Here is an 18,118-nt window from a genome sequence, read left to right on the forward strand (position 1 = left end):
CTATGGTTCCCACGACAGCTTCAGCTCTGCTACATCGAGATGACAGGCTGGACCGCAGCAGAACGCTGCCATCCAGCCTGTCATCCCACAGACACTGAGAAGCGCAGGCTTGCTTGCGCTGCTCAGCGTCTCTCTGTGACGACATCCAGATGAGCCGAGTTCATGTCCAATGAACTCGGCTCACCTCATGCATGTCACTGACAGCGTGGGAAAATTCTCACGCTGAAGCGCTGATTGCAGGAGAATTTTCCCACGCTGTCAGTGACGTGCAGGAGGTGAGCTGAGTTCATTGGACATGAGCTCACCTCATGCACATCACTGACAGCGTGGGAGAATTATCCTGCACTCAGCACTTCAGCGTGAGAATTTTCACACGCTGTCAGTGACGTGCATGAGGTGAGCCGAGTTCATTGGACATGACCTCGGCTCATCTGGATGCCGTCACAGCGAGACAGTGAGGAGCGCAAGCATGCCTGCGCTTCTCAGTGTCTGCGGGATGACAGACTGGATGGCAGCGTTCTGCTGCGGTCCAGCCAGTCATCTCGATGTAGCAGAGCTGAAGCTGTCTTGGGAACCATGGAAAGGTAAGGATGAGGTTGGTTTATTATTTTTCTTTTATTGCAGGAGATCGTTGGCTTCAGCTGGAATGGGTGTGATGGTAAGTATGGTTTAATTTAGAACAATAAAGAATTGTGTCTTTATTTCAATTAAAGGACTTTATTCTGGGTGTTGTGTTTTTTTTAAATACTTTACTAGAAATTCATGGCGGTCATGTCTAATACTGGCGTGACCCCATGAATTTTGGGCTTGGGGCCAGCTGATAATACCAAGCTGGCCCTAACCCCTTTATTACCCAGTGAGCCACCGCACCAGGGCCCTGGATGAGTTTGGTACAGCGCCAGAAGATGGCGCTTCTATGAACGCGCCATTTTTCGGGGTGGCTGCGGACTGCAATTTGTAGCGGGGGGGGACCCAGAAAGCTTGGGCCTCCCTGCGCTGCAGATTCCAGCCCCCAGCTGCCTAGTTGTACCTGGCTGGACACAAAAATAGGGCGAAGCCCCACGTACTTTTTTTTTAATTATTTCATGAAATTCATGAAATAATTAAGAAAAAAAGGGCTTCCCTATATTGTTGTGTCCGGCCAGGTACAAATAGGCAGCTGGTGGTTGGGGGCAGCCCGTTCCTGCCTGCTGTACCTGGCTGGACACAAATATAGTGCGAAGCCCCACTTCAATTTTTTTTAATTATTTCAGGAAATTCATGAAATAATTTAAAAAAAATTGACGTGGGGCTTCGCACTATATTTGTGTCCAGCCAGGTACAGCAGGCAGGAACGGGCTGCCCCCAACCACCAGCTGCCTATTTGTACCTGGCCGGACACAACAATATAGGGAAGCCCTTTTTTTCTTAATTATTTCATGAAATAATTTAAAGAAAATTGACGTGGAGCTTCGCCCTGTTTTTGTGTCCAGCCAGGTACAACTAGGCAGCTGGGGGCTGGAATCCGCAGCGCAGGGAGGCCCAAGCTTTCTGGGCCACCCCCGCTGCAAATTGCAGTCCGCAGCCACCCCGGAAAATGGCGCGTTCATAGAAGCGCCATCTTCTGGCGCTGTACCCAACTCATCCAGGGCCCTGATGCGGTGGCTCACTGGGTAATAAAGGGGTTAGGGCCAGCTTGGCATTATCAGCTGGCCCTAAGCCCGAAATTCATGGGGTCACGCCAATATTAGACATGACCACCATGAATTTCTAGTAAAGTATTTAAAAAAAACACAACACCCAGAAAAAAGTCCTTTAATTGAAATAAACACACAATTCTTTATTGTTCTAAATTAAACCATACTTACCATCACGCCCATTCCAGCTGAAGCCAACGATCTTCTGAAATAAAAGAAAAATAATAAAGCAACATCATCCTTACCTTTCCATGGTTCCCATGACAGCTTCAGCTCTGCTACATCGAGATGACAGGCTGGACCGCAGCAGAACGCTGCCATCCAGCCTGTCATCCCGCAGACACTGAGAAGCGCAGGCTTGCTTGCGCTCCACAGTGTCTCTCTGTGAGGGTATCCAGATGAGCCGAGTTAATGTCCAATGAACTCGGCTCACCTCATGCACGTCACTGACAGCGTGGGAAAATTCTCCTGCACTCAGCGCTTAAGCGTGGGAGAATTCTCACACTGAAGCGCTGAGTGCAGGAGAATTCTCCCACGCTGTCAGTGACGTGCAGGAGGTGAGCTGAGTTCATTGGACATGAGCTCACCTTACGCACGTCACTGACAGTGTGGGAAAATTCTCCTGCACTCAGCGCTTCAGCGTGGGAGAATTCTCACGCTGAAGCGCTGAGTGCAGGAGAATTCTCCCACGCTGTCAGTGACGTGCAGGAGGTGAGCTGAGTTCATTGGACATGAGCTCACCTTATGCACGTCACTGACAGCGTGGGAGAATTCTCCTGCACTCACCGCTTCAGCTTGAGAATTTTCCCACGCTGTCAGTGACGTGCATGAGGTGAGCCGAGTTCATTGGACATGAACTCGGCTCATCTGGATGTCGTCACAGAGAGACGCTGAGCAGCGCAAGCAAGCCTGCGCTTCTCAGTGTCTGCGGGATGAGAGGCTGGATGGCAGCGTTCTGCTGCGGTCCAGCCTGTCATCTCGATGTAGCAGAGCTGAAGCTGTCGTGGGAACCATGGAAAGGTAAGGATGAGGTTGCTTTATTATTTTTCTTTTATTGCAGGAGATCGTTGGCTTCAGCTGGAATGGGCGTGACGGTAAGTATGGTTTAATTTAGAACAATAAAGGATTGTGTCTTTATTTCAATTAAAGGACTTTATTCTGGGTGTTTGTGTTTTTTTTAACTTTGACTATGGGGTTAGTAATGGGGGTGTCTTATAGACGCCTCTCCATTACTAACCTGGGCTTGATCTCAGCTGGCATTATAAGCTGACATCAACCCCAACCCTATTACCCCCTGCCACCGCACCAGGGCAGCGTGGAAGAGCGAGGCTAAGTGCCAGAATTGGCGCATCCTATGAATGCGCCATTTCTGGGGCGGCTGACGGCTGGTGTTTCTAGCCTGGGAGGGGGCCAATATTCATGGCTCCCTTCCTGGGCTATTAATATCAGCCCCCAGCTGTCTGCCTAGCCTTTGCTAGCTATTAAATTAGGGGGGACCCCACGTCATTTTTTTTGGGGGGTCCCCCATTTTAATAGCTAGTAAAGGCTATGTATTCAGCTGGGGGCTGATATTAGTAGCCTGGGAAGCTCCGTGGGTATTACCCCCTTCCCAGGCTTCAAACATCTGCCCCAGCCGTCTGCTTAACCTCCGCTAGAGCCTAAAATTAAGGGGAACCCCACGCCAATTTTTTTAATAATAAATCCTTTATTTTAATACTAAATGACAAGTACAGTAACCAACACTATCACTGTACTTCATATATATGTGACTGACATGTTTCTATCTATCTAATCTATGTGTGAAGCTCTATTCTGTCTGTTATAAATTGTCGGGTACCGCTGCTGAATTGCCGGCCGGCTTTTTTAAAGAGACGGTGCATGAAAACACTATTATTTTTTTTGATAAATCCTTTACGCTAAATGACAAGTACAGTAAGCAATACTGTCACTGTACTTCGTATATATGTGGCTGACATGTTTCTATCTATCTAATCTATGTGTGAAGCTCTATTCTTTCGGTTCTAATTTGTCGGGTACCGGTGTATGCCGCTGCTGAATTGCCGGCTTTTCATGTTTCACTGTTGGCACTGTTCCCATCGATTTGAGCAATCACTGTAATGCCACAACCACCATGGCTGTGGCATTACAGTGAGTGGCAGACAATCCCTGCATGATTGGTGCTCTAAATAGCGCCAGACATGCAGGACACGCTTTTGGTGCACGAACAGTTATCGAACATAACCTCGAACAGCCGAATTTTTTGCAAATCGTTCGGGTTCGTCGAACAACTCGAACACCGCCCAAAACTGCTCGAATTTGAGATTGGCGAACAGTTCTAGTCGAACACCGCTCATCTCTAGTTATTATGGATCTTCTAGCTGAATATCACATATAATCACTTTATAAAATAAGTAAGATGCAGGAAAATGGGTCGAGTATAATATGTGGGTATTAATGCTTTACGAAATCATCACACTGGATGTGTAGACATCACATGGAGATTGTGTGCAGCAAAAGTCTGATCTCTGGACACTGTGTACAGTTCAGCTTAACATTTCATACCTTTAAGCAGGGGCGGACCTACCGCCCGTGCAGCCGGTTCATTGAACGGGGGCCCCGAGGGAGAGTGGGCCCCTCCAGCCTCCAGCAGGGCCGCCATCAGGGCATGACTGCCCTGACTCCAGCATGGGGCCCGGCCGGTCGGGGCCCCCCTCTTGTGCGTCTCCTCATGGGGCTCCCCGCAGGACCCCCCGCCATCACATGACCGGAGATGTCCCTGCGCTCAGCATGTGCCCCGGGTCCCATGCTGAGCGCAGGGACATCTCCGGTCATGTGACGGCACCGGCACAATACTTACCCCTCCCCTTGCCTCCGCAGCGTCTTCCGCATCCTCTGACTGTGACGTCTCAGGTCAGAGGGCGCGGTGATATGTTTACACCGCGCGCGATCTCTCCTGAGCAGTCACAGTGCAGAGCGGGAAGACGCGGGCGACGCTGGGGTCCGGAGCAGCGACAGCAGCAGGTAAGAAGTGAGGTGAGTATTGGATTTTTTTATTTTTTTCATGTATGGGGGTATGGGGCATTATATGGTGGGGGGAGAGTGGGTGTGACATCCTGCATGGGGCATTATATGGGGGGGTGACATCCTGCATGGGGCATTATATGGGGTGGGGGGGTGACATACTGCATGGGGCATTATAAGGGAGGGGGGTGTGACATCCTGCATGGGGCATTATAAGAGGGGAAGAGGGGAAGTGACATCCTGCATGGGGCATTATAATGGAGGGGGTGTGACATCCTGCATGGGGCATTATAAGTGCGGGGGTGGTCTGACATACTGCATGGGGCATTGAAAAGGGGGGAAGTGACATCCTGCAAGGGGCACTACATGGGGGGGAGAGGTGACATCCTGCATGGGGCATTTTATGGGGGGTAGAGGTGACATCCTGCATAGGGCATTAAAAGGGGGGTGTCATCCTGCATGGGGCATTATAACGGGGGAACAGCCTGCAAGGAGCATTACATGGGGGCCAATATTCTGTATGGAGCTTTATATGGGGGTCAGTATTCTGTATGGAGCGTTATATGGGGGACAGTATTCTGTATGGAGCGTTATATGGGGGCCAGTATTCTGTATGGAGCGTTCTATGGGGGCCAGTATTCTGTATGGAGCGTTATATGGGGGCCAGTATTCTGTATGGAGCGTTATATGGGGGCCAGTATTCTGTATGGAGCGTTATATGGGGGCCAGTATTCTGTATGGAACGTTATATGAGGGCCAGTATTCTGTATGGAGCGTTATATGGGGGCCAGTATTCTGTATGGAGCGTTATATGGGGGTCAGTATTCTGTATGGAGCATTTTATGGGGGCCAGTATCCTGTATGCAGTGTTATATGGGGACCAGTATCCTGTATTGAGGGTTATATGGGGACCAGTATCCTGTATGGAGCATTATATGGGGACCAGTATCCTGTATGGAGCATTATAAGGGGGTCAGTATCCTGTATGGAGCATTATATGGTGCCCATAATACTGTATGGAGGACTATACTGTCCGGTCTGCACTGTGCGCTGAGGATATCGCTCATGTAATGTAGTAAGTGAAATCCTTGGCCTTGTACTATATGTATATATATTTCTCTGTGGTATCTGTGCATCATGAATCATGGTATGTGTTAAAGGGGCCCACTGAAACTCTGTCGCATGGGGGGGGGGCCCAAAAAATTCTTGCACAGGGGCCCACTACAGTCTGTGTCCGCCCCTGCCTTTAAGGATATATTCATACATCCATGTGAAATGTCTGAGTGCTGTCCAATTTTTGATCAGACAGTAATGTGTAAATGCATCCATAAAATGAAGGGCATGGACTGCATATTGGAAAACAGCAAATCTAAATGCTTTCCACATCACGTTTTTAGTGTCTTACTGCTGACACCTTGTGGCAAATGTGTATCATTTAAACTTTAAAACAATCATGAGAGAATTAAGCAAACCTATTACACATGGGCAAGTGAAATATAAGTCTCCCAATAAATTAAAAGTTATTATAAGTCACACAGGATTTCTATAGCCATAGAACAGCAAAAAAAAGTAAAATTGAGTGCAATAATAAATGACAATTCAACACTTTGAGTCAAGAAATGGAGAACATCATATTAATAGGAAAAGAAGGTTTATGTCTTTTGAATAATTTTCAATTTTGAACGTTTACATGTTTAATTATCCTTTTTTTTATGTAAAGTGGCTTGTGATCAAGTCCTAATCTACATTTTACATTTTCTTTTTTCTTACTAACTTTAAGACTTCCACTTTAGAGTAAGTGCACATGGAGTCTTTTTGATAAGTTTTTGGAGTTTTTCCACTCAGTTTCTCCTCTAAAAACTCCTAACAAAACTCAATACTCACATACCCTTAAAGAGGATTATGTTCGGTCCCCTGATGTTTTCAACTGCCCCAAATCCTTTCAAACACTTACTTAGACATGCCAGGAATGTGTTTATTGCTTTATGCAACTGAACATATTTCAGAAAAATCAACTAATATAGATCACCTCGCTGTATGCTAATTAGGACTAGCCCAGCGAACATTAGTCTGTTTACTCACTAACACTTGTCCAGGTTCAGTAGCCACAATCATGCCCCCTAGATGTTATTGACAGTCCCTGCACTACTGGTGTCTTCACATCTTGTGCTCCAACCATCTTATTTAGATACTCGCTGGAGAACTCCTTCAGGAGCTGGATGTTGTACAGGCTGTCGGCGATGGATGGCACTTCCTTTAAACAGATGTCATCCAAATTCATCTATACCTCTCAACCTTGATAGACAGGAATAAAGGACCAATAGTGTGACCCACATAACAATTTCTATTTTATGCTCTTCCATTCACAGTATGATGCTCCCCACAGTCCCGAATACACAGTATGATGCCCACACAGTCCACCTCACATACAGTGTGATGCCCCATTGTACATTCACACACACAATATGATGCCGACGCAATGGCCTGCTACACAAAATGATGACAATAACATTATAATGCTACAACAGTCCACCCACACACAGTATGATGCCCCCATTCTCCAACACAGTATTATGCAGTATGGGCAGCACGGTGGCTCAGTGGTTAGCACTGTGGCTTTGCAGCGCTGGGGTCCTGGGTTCAAATACCACTAACGACAACATCTACAAGGAGTTTGTACGTTTTCCCTGTGTTTGTGTGGGTTTCCTCCCACACTCCAAAGACATACTGATAGGGAATCTAGATTGTGAACCCCAATGGGGACAGTGCCAATAATGTCTGTAAAGTGCTGTGAAATTAATGGTGCTATATAAGTGAGTAAAATAAATAAATGCCCACAAATTCCTCCACACATATACCATGATGCCCCATTAGACATTCACACACACAATATGATGCCTACACAATGGCCTGCTACACAAAATTATGCCCCAACAGTCCAACCACACACAGTTTGATGCTCCTACAATCCCATAACAAAGTATGATGTCTCCAAAAAACATTACATTGCTTCCTGCAGTCCCCCCATATGATTTGATTCCTCCCCCACACAGTATGATGCCTCAACAGTCCCTCACAGACATAGTATGGTGCCCCTACAGTCCCCCAACAGTATGATGCCAAACATTACCCCCGTACAGTGTCCATTTTAGGACATGATCAGATATCAAAATCAAACATCAGAATGATGTCAGTTTGAGGCTAAATATCCTGTCTGACAAGTGACTTTTACAACTGTAATAATAAAAAAAGTCACTGTTCGCTGATGGGACTTGAACCCAAAATTCTGTGTCAAAAAGCAAGTGCACTAACTGCTGAGCTATAAACTCAGTTGATGAAAACTAGGAGTACTATTTGGTTATATGATTTTCAGTGCAAACTTGTCTGAAACTGATTGGGACTTTCAGAAATACCTCCTCCATGCCAAAGTCAAATGATGTTTGATTTTGATGTGTGAGTCTGATGTGTGACTTTCTTCAAACATCAGAATCAGAATCACAATGACTTTTAGTCACCCTGAGTATTTTCATGGTTGATCTCATAAGACAAGAAAAGCTGCCAGTTACTATCACTTGACTGAAAAGCTTAATGGTAAGGCAATCAGCCTCTGAAGCTGCAGTGTCAGGTTTCAAATCTCAATAGGAATATTATTATTTTTTTTTAAATTATGCCTATTTAGCACACAAACTACATGGGTGTTTTACTTTTACTATCTGACATTCTTATTCTCCTGACATGTTAAGAATTTCAGACACAATGTCTATTTGCATGGTAAATTACATAGCCAAAGTAAATTGGGAGACAAGAATTTACTACATATCTATTTCCAAGTGACTGTACATTTGCATAATTTCTTAAAGGGGTCTAATGATAACATTTCTTTATTGTAAATTTTTCTTTCCATCCACCCTAGAACTGGCTGCAAACTCCCAATTTACTTTTGCTATGTAATTATTATTATATATCACTACCTAAATAATCAAATAATGAACTTACAGTTTAATGGTAAGGCATCTGTGTCACATATAGTTTTGGTTTGAAAGGATAATAATAATAGTAATAATAATAGTAATAATAATAATTAATAATAAAAAGTTCAGTGTCCCTACAGGTTTTTCTTGGCTCATGACTGAGATTAACCATGATAATACTCAGGGTGTCTAAAAGCAATTGTGATTCTTATTCTGATGTGTGAGAAAAGTCAGATATTAAAGTCAAGCATCACTGAAGTTTGTGTGCTAGCCAGCATCATTTAAAAAACAAAAGTTTCTTTTTTCTGCACCAGGGATTTGAACTTAGAACGTCCACTCCGTGAGACAAGGGAGTTACCATTCTGACATAATCTCAAATGATGCTGCCAGATGTTTTTTCTTGGTTTATGAGATTTACTATGCAAATACTCATGGTGTTTGATGTGTGAAGAAACTCAGGTATCAAACTCATTCATCAAACTCATACATCATTTGAATTTGGTTTGGACAATGTCTGTGTGAAAGTCCTAATTGCACTGGAAATAATATAACCAAGTAGAATGTCTACTTTTCTTTAATGAGTGTGTAGCTCAATGGTGAGTGTGCAGCTCAATGGTGAGTGTGCTGCTCAATGGTGAGTGTGCTGCTCAATGGTGAGTGTGCTGCTCAATGGTGAGTGTGCTGCTCAATGGTAAGTGTGCTGCTCAATGGTAAGTGTGCTGCTCAATGGTAAGTGTGCTGCTCAATGGTAAGTGTGCTGCTCAATGGTAAGTGTGCTGACTGGGAAATATATGCTTTTGGGTTCAAGTCCCTTTAGGCACACTCAACTTTTTATTATTATTACTAATAATGTATTATTATTATTATTATTACTATTATCATTATTCTTTCAAACCAAAACTATGTGACACAGAAGCCTTACCATTAAACTGTAGGTTCATTATTTGATTATTTAGATAGTGATATATAATAATAATTACATAGCAAAAGTAAATTGGGAATTTGCAGCCATATCTTGGGTGGATGGAAAGAAAAATTTGCAATAAAGAAATGTTATCATTAGACCCCTTTAAGAAATTATGCAAATGTACAGTCACTTGGAAATAGATATGTAGTAAATTATTGCCTCCCAATTTACTTTGGCTATGTAATTTACCATGCAAATAGACAGCGTGTCTGAAACTCTTAACACGTCAGGATGAAAATCAGAATGTAAGATATTAAAAGTAAAACACCCCTGTAGTTTGTGTGCTAAATAGGCATAATTAAAAAATTAATAACATTCCTGTTTCAATTGGGATTTGAACACTGACACTGCTGCTTCAGAAGCTGATGCCTTACCATTGAGTCAGTCAAGTAATAGTAACTGGCAGCTTTTCTTGTCTTATGAGATCAACCATGAAAATACTCAGGGTGACTAAAAGTCATTGTAATTCTGATTCTGATGTTTGAAGAAAATCACACATCAGACTCACACATCAAAATCAAACATCATTTGAATTTGGCTTGGAGGAGGTATTTCTGAAAGTCCCAATCAGTTTCAGACAGGTTTGCACTGAAAATCATATAACCAAATAGAACTCCTAGTTTTCATCAACTGAGTTTATAGCTCAGTGGTTAGTGCACTGGCTTCTGGACACAGAATTTTGTGCTCAAGTCCATCAGCAAACAGTGACTTTTTTTAATTATTATTATACTTGTAAAGGTCACTTATCAAAGTCACTTGTTAGGATCATTTGTCAGACAGGGTATTTAGCCTCAAACTGACATCATTCTGATGTTTGATTTTTATATCTGATCATGTCCTAAAATGGACACTGTACCCCCGACATAAACAGAGTATGATGTCACTTACAGTCCTCTCAAACAGTACGATGCTCCCATAGTTACCCACACACACAGTATGATGTTCCTACAGTACCTCTACACACAGTATTATAGTACAATGCCTCCACAGTCCCCTTTACATAGAGTATAATGTTCCCCTCTCCCAAAACACAGTATGATGACCTCACAGTTCCCCCCACACACAGCATGATGCTCACACAGCTTCCCACACACACACACAGTATAATGGCTCCTACTGTCCCTCACATAAAAAAAAACATAATAAATAACCTTTACTAGATATCATTAAAATATTGCCTTAAGGCACACAAACAAATACTGTATAACATAGAAATAGACATAAAATTTGTGAAAAGATGATCTAATGCTGTTAGCTCAGATGGATATATAGAAAGACATCAAGCTATAGGCTATAACGTCTAACAAGACGACATGTAGTCCAGAGAGACCCAACCATTCAGAGTCTCTCACAAAAGCCTATTCTTATATAACAGTCATAGATCATAATAGCAAGATTAGCCACTAAGAGTACCACTAGAATATATTACTCATTTATTTTGATTCAAAAAAGATCCCCGGTGGAGGCGACATCAGAACAATATAAGATGATTCCTGAATCCTCTAATTCATCTCAGCATATCACCTGTTAATGTGAATATGCTTAATAACTAGCTGCAGTTAGCAGTATAATCACCAGGTGATAGTAGTACTCCAAAATTACAAACTAATATGTAAATAACTTCCCCAAGCTGGGATATAACAGCAAGTTCCCTTGCAAACAAAAAAAATAAATAAAAATAAAGAGACTGCAAACCATCAGCAGGATACCTAATTATATTATCATCCCATTTTTTCTCCTGATGAACCTTGATTTACACGGGGAAATGCGTTGAGGAATGTGGAACCCCTATACTATACTGGGAAGGCAGTGTCCCTGCATATTAAGATGAGTAACTATTTATGCACTTTGGCTTCATCTGTGCATACTTCATACTATATGAACCTTTTTTTTTGCAAGGGAACCTGCTGCTATATCCCAGCTTGGGGAAGTTATTTATCTATATATTAGTTTGTAATTTTGGAGTACTACTATCACCTAGTGATTATACTGCTAACTGCAGCTAGTTATTAAGCATACTCACATTAACAGGTGATATGCTGAGATGAATTAGAGGATTCAGGAATCATCTTATATTGTACTGATGTCGCCTCCACCGGGGATCTTTTTTGAATCAAAATAAATTAGTAATATATTCTAATGGTACTCTTAGTGGCTAATCTTGCTATTATGATCTATGACTGTTATATAAGAATAGGCCTTTGTGAGAGACTCTGAATGGTTGGGTCTCTCTGGACTACATGTCGTCTTGTTAGATGTTATAGCCTATAAGCTTGATGTCTTTCTATATATCCATCTGAGCTAACAACATTAGATCATCTTTTCACAAATTTTATGTCTATTTCTATGTTATACAGTATTTGTTTGTGTGCCTTAAGGCAATATTTTAATGATATCTAGTAAAGGTTATTTTTTATGTTTTTTTTTATGTGAGATATAATTATATACCCATGAGGTTATCCTATTTCTGTAATCTGACTCCTACTGTCCCTCCCACAAACTATGATGCCCCACACAAGAATCACACTTGCCTATCACATCTTTGCTTGCTGCTCCTGTGTTACTTGTTTCTGCTACCAGTCGAGTTAGTGCCTGAAAACCTGCCATGACCTTCAGATAATGCAAAATCCTCAGGTCACTTTATCAAAGGTCCTTGCAAAACCTTCATGCTTAACAAAATGGAATGGTGTATCATGAACATTGTGGCTCCTTGCATCACTATCATATTTTACTATATCATGGACCTGTTGGCTCCTTGCTCCACCATTATAAATGATTGTATCCATGTTCTGAGGATACACATGAGGTTAAAGTTGGGACATACCTCAACCTCCTGGGACAGTGGGACAGCTCCCAGAATTTGGGACTGACCCACTGAATTCAGAAAGCTTGGGGGATATGGGCATCTCTCTTCCCCTGTCACAGTTCTGCTATTGGCCTGCTGATTTTAAGTAGATGATTCAGCAAGCCCAGGGCAAAATGGAGTAGTGACAGAGGAAGAGAGATGTCGGGAAGAGTGCGAGATGTGAAGACATGGCAGTGCTGGGACTGTCTATGATGTCTAGGGGGCATGACTGCAGTTCTAGAACCAGGACAGGTCTCAGTGAGTTCATCGATTCATTAGCATACAGTGAGGTGCACCATATAAGATGATTTTTCTCAAATATGAACAGTGTCATAAAAAAATATACTCAATCCTAAAATACATGAATAAAGACCTAAAGATAAATGGGAGTACTTTTAAAGTGTTGTGGAATCTGAAATGTTCCTTTTAAAGCGCACCTGTCAGCAGGATTGTGCTCAGTAAACTATATAAACTGTCAGGTGGGTGACATTATACTGTTTAAAATGATACCTTGGTTGATTAAATCCGTCCTGTGGTTCTTGTGTAATCTTTACTTTCAATTTGTAGATATGAATGAAATGCTCGTGATCCGGAGCGGCATGTGGGGGGCCCTATCTGGGGCTCTGTCCCGCATTACTAGATGCATTATGTAAAATAGGAGGCAGGTCAGTGAAGGCACAGTGAGCTGTCATAAGAGCATATAGATGAATAAGTAAGCAGAGCACCAGATAGAGCCCCCCCCCCCCCAGGTTGCTCCGGAGCTCGAGCATATCATTATCTCCATATTAATCAGTGTAATGACGCCCACCCGACAGTGTATGTAGTTTACTGAGCACAATTCTGCTGACAGGTGTGCTTTAACCTACAATTCTTTTGTCAAAAATCAGGGAGAACTAATAATATTAAAAAATCTTAGTTCAGTCTCCTCCAAGAGGACCTGGAAGCATTATCCTCGATGGCATTAAACATCTTACAACTATTAGTAATGTGTTTATATACTATTATACAGAATTGACACATTCACATAATATAAGAATACATTTAAGAGATATGTGGAGTAAAAACATCCAAATTTACTGAATCTCTCTTGACAGTAAAAAGGATTGACTGCTTTTAGTAACACATTTAGTAACTCTAGTACATTACTTGAGCATATGGCTAGTTCGTCCCTACTGGGTACATCCTTAATCACTCAGCAGGAACAGATTTGGTATGTTGAGTTTGGTGAGCTGACATTTGTTGCAGCTTTCTTCAAGCAAAATATTGAATATTAGTTAAAGGGGTTATCCAGGACTATTTCATTTTTTGTATTACGGGCCTAAAAAGTAAAAGGCAGGTACATTTGAAACCAGAAGTTTACATACACTATATAAAAAGACACATATGCATGTTTTTCTCAATATCTGACATGAAATCAGAATAAACCTTTCCCCTTTTAGGTCAATTAGGATTACCATCATTTTTAATATTTGCCAAATGCCAGAATAATGAGAGAGAATGTTTTAAGGCATTCTTATTACTTACTGCAAAGTCAAAGGTTTACATACATTTCATTACTATTTGGTACCATTGCCCTTTAACTGAATGACTTGGGTCAAACGTTTTGGGATATCTTTCCAAAAGCTTCGCACAATAGTTGGTCGGAATTTGGGCCCATTCCTCCTGACAAAACTGGTGTAACTGATCCAGGTTTGTAGGTCGTCTTGCTCGCACCTGCCTTTTCAGCTTTGCCCATAAATTTTCAATAGGATTGAGATCAGGGTTTGTGATGGCCACTCTAAAACATTGACTTTGTTATCCTTAAGCCACTTTGTTACCATTTTGGCAGTATGCTTCGGGCATTGTCCATTTGGAAGAACCATTTCCACCCAAGGTTTAATTTCCTGGCTGATGTCTTGAGATGTTGCTTCAGTATTGCCACATCATTTTCTTTTGTCATGATACCAACTATTTTGTGAAGTGCACCAGTCCCTCCTACAGCAAAACAACCCCACAACATGATGCTGACACTCCGATGTTTCACAGTTTGGATGGTGTTCTTAGCTTCCAAGCTTGTGTGCATTTGCAAACATTAATCTGGCTTTTTTATGTTTCTTTTGAAGTAATGGCTTCTTCGTGGCAGAGTGGTCTTTCAGCCCATGTTGATACAGTACTCGTTTTACTGTGGATATTGACACAATCTTACCAGCTTCCACCATCATCTTTACAAGGTCTTTTGCTTTCATCCTTGGGTTGATATGCACATGTTTGACCAAAGCACGTTCATCTCTGGGACACAGAACCCATCTCCTTCCTGAGTGGTATGATGGCTGGACATTCCCATCTTGTCTGTACATGCGTATAATTGTTTGTACAGATGAACAAAGCACCTTCAGGTATCTTGAAATTGTACCCAAGGATGAGCCAGACTTGTGCAAGTCCGCAATTCTCTTCCTGATATCTTGGCTGATTTCTTTAGACTTTCCCATGATGCTACAGAAAGAAGCGAGGGTGTTTCAAGTGTGCATTAAAATACATCCACAAGTGTGTCTCTAATTAACTCAGATGTTGCCAAAAAACTATCAGAAGCTTCCAAACACATGACATCATCATATGGGCAGTCTAGAATTGTTTAAAGGCAAAGTAAACTTAGTGTATGTAAACTGTTGACTTTGCAGTAAGTAATAAAAGTGCCTTAAAACATTCTCTCTCTCTCTCATTATTCTTTCACTTGGCAAATATTAAAAGTGATGGTAATCCTAATTGACCTAAAAGGGGAAAGGTTTATTCTAATTTCATGTGAGAGATGGAGAAAAATATGCATATGTGTCTTTTTATATAGTGTATGTAAACTTCTGGTTTCAACTGTAGATGCTAACTACCTGTGTGTTGTGCCCGGTGCCTATCTCTGCCAGCATAGAGCAGGCACAGAGTGGTCACAGACAGCTCTGCTCTGTTGATGGGGCATGATTGCTGACATCATACTGATTGACAGCAAGCTCTCTGCTACCTAACTGCATAAAGTCGACTGTCAATCAGCATGACACCAGCAGTCACAACCCTTTGACAGAGCATCCTGGAAGAGCTACTTTGCTGACGTGGAGCAGCTGAATCGCTGGCAGATGCAGTTGGTTAGCAACTACCTGCCTGGTAGTGCTTAGGCCCGTAGTAAAAATATTATGACACTTGCGGGGGCTGCGCTGGTCTCCGCAAGGCGGGTAATCCTCCTACAATGTGCACTGATGGTGCTCTCTGTTGTCGGCTCGTTACTTCTGATCTGAGCATGCAAGAGAGCACACTGTCATTGCACACATCACATAATGACAAGAATCTACTGAGCATCCATCGTACTTGATAACTGATGCATTCTCAGTAGAGCAGGGGCTAACCCAGCCCCTGAAAAGAATTGATGGCGCTTTGTTTCAGAGAGGGTGCAGAGGCCACAGTCTCGGCCCCCTGATGACACTTATTTTGATTATCCCAGCATGAACTGGGATTCTCAAATGAAGCGTTACCAAAAAGGAATTAGTAAAAAAAATTAAAACAGTGTAGTTAGGGAAGGATAGGAAATTTTTAATTAAAGTATATTAGAAAATAGATTAGATTAGGTCATTAAATAGATAGGCATTTAGAATGAATATTAATTTGTGTTTCAGACCACCCATTTAAGGAATATTTTTGCCAGTGATAATATTGAAATGTACACTAATAAATCAAAGGAAAAAAACATTGATAACATTTATTATAATATATCTGTCAGAATTTGGGTACAATTTTAACAAAAAATTATCTTATGTGCCCTTCACCACATTATTATGGTTCATCCAACAAGAAGGTGTGCATTCATGGGAAGGTGTGTGGAATAATCTGTGATACTAAGTGGCAAAAAATGTAACAAAACATTGGCACAAATTTGTAGCACAAAGTAAGCTAACTGATAGTTGAAAGTTTAGATTAAACAAGTTAAAAGAACCTCTTACCATGAAGTTGCAGTACAATCTACAGACACCATGTTATAGAGGAGGGAGAGCTGATTGATATATATTTTTGTGAAACAAAAATCTGTATAACTTGTGCTTTAATCATTTAAATCTCTGCTCCTTCTGGGATTTTAGGTCCAGTGAACGGTCTGATCAGTGACTGACAGCTTTCTTTGTATAATAATGCATATAGACATAGCTGTCAATTACTGATAGAACTGCCCACTGTCCAAAAATCCAAGAAAGAGCAGAGGATTAAATTACCAAAAAACAGGTTATACTGATTTTTTTTCACTAAACTATATATCAATCTGCTCAAATACCCCTGCTCTAAAACAAGGTCTGCAGATTATACTGCATTTTCATGGTGACAGTTTCCCTAGTTGCACCAGATTGATAGAACAGCATGAGGCTTTTTGATAAGTTTGCTGCATGTTAAGGCAAGATTTTCTAAGTTTGCACTGTCTAAACATTGGACAACTTTTGTAAATCTGCCCCAATGATTGATTTTGAGAAGCAATTTTCAACCACCTGATCAGTAGCCTAAGGGCTTGCTCACATAAGCGAATAACTTGGACGAGTGCAATCCAATAAAAAAAGGGATTGCACGCGGACCAATGTTATTCAATGAGGCAGCAGAGATCAGCATTTTTTTTCTTAGCTGTATTTGGCGAGAGAAAAAAGTCACAGCATGCTGCGATTTCACTTCGAAATTGAATGGGTGCGAGAAAAAAAATCGGACCATCAGTATGGCATCCGATTTTTATGGATACATTACAATTCTGTAGCATAGGAAGCTAAATGGTCCTGTAAATGATTAATAGCTACTGAGTAAAAAATAGGATTGCACCATAATGACAAGTGAGAAAAGAATCGTTCCACTTTTCTGGATGAAAATTGGACTGATTTCAGAATACATCAACAAGAAATCCCAATCACATGTTGTACTAAAAAACTACTTACTGTTTTATTCTTATTATACAGCTTAAATGTTTCTGTTGCCTTGTCCTCTCCCCCATCAGTGAACAGCATGATGATCTTATTACAGTTGGCTCTGGATACATTCGTCTGCAAAGAAGATCATTGATATTTAATTAAAAAGCATCTCATTTACATATTTTAGACACTTCTCATGAATAACAGAAGCAGTGAATTCAAAGTGCAGAAAAGTAGGCTAATAAACCTTCATGCAAACTCTTTACAATCACATTATAAACTACCAAGGAATAACATTCAAATAATTAGGAAATAACAGAACTATCTTACTGGTTAATAAACAACCCTGACGAAAACAATATAACTGGAACCGACCCAATAAATATTATTACCACAAATGTTTATGTATATGCAGTTGTTAAAGTCTTTTTAAAATCAGATAAAAATTATGAAATGGGTACAGTATACTTACACTATTACTACTGCTAAATATTGTATACTTATGTATAGATCATTGAAAATATATTTAACATACACCTAAATTCCACAATTCAAATTTTTCACTTGTGTTGGAATCGATGACAAAGGTCATCAGTCAAGACAAATGGTTAGATGTCTGGAGCGATGGTGCGATTCACTGTTCCCGTTATCATATGGGCAGAAACTGAGTTGGATTTACTAATAAGCACAATTTATTTAATAGTTTATATAAAAACTTAGTGAGTAGATCGCCGAGATTTGAA

General features: G+C 41.3%; 1 protein-coding gene across 7 annotated transcripts in view; it reads right to left on the bottom strand.

The window, feature by feature from the left end:
• CACNA2D1 (calcium voltage-gated channel auxiliary subunit alpha2delta 1) overlaps window positions 1-18,118 on the bottom strand; it is a 1,188,449-nt gene that overhangs the window by 246,496 nt on the left and 923,835 nt on the right. For all 7 annotated transcript variants that reach the window (XM_073652315.1, XM_073652320.1, XM_073652318.1 and 4 more), the window contains exon 12: window positions 17,403-17,507. In XM_073652315.1, coding sequence (XP_073508416.1) covers window positions 17,403-17,507 — 105 coding nt within the window. The remainder of the gene's footprint in view (window positions 1-17,402; window positions 17,508-18,118) is intronic.

Source organism: Phyllobates terribilis, unplaced genomic scaffold (assembly GCF_046119375.1).
Source record: "Phyllobates terribilis strain yellow unplaced genomic scaffold, ASM4611937v1 Scaffold_11__3_contigs__length_659146591, whole genome shotgun sequence".
In the NCBI taxonomy this organism is placed as follows: domain Eukaryota; kingdom Metazoa; phylum Chordata; class Amphibia; order Anura; family Dendrobatidae; genus Phyllobates; species Phyllobates terribilis.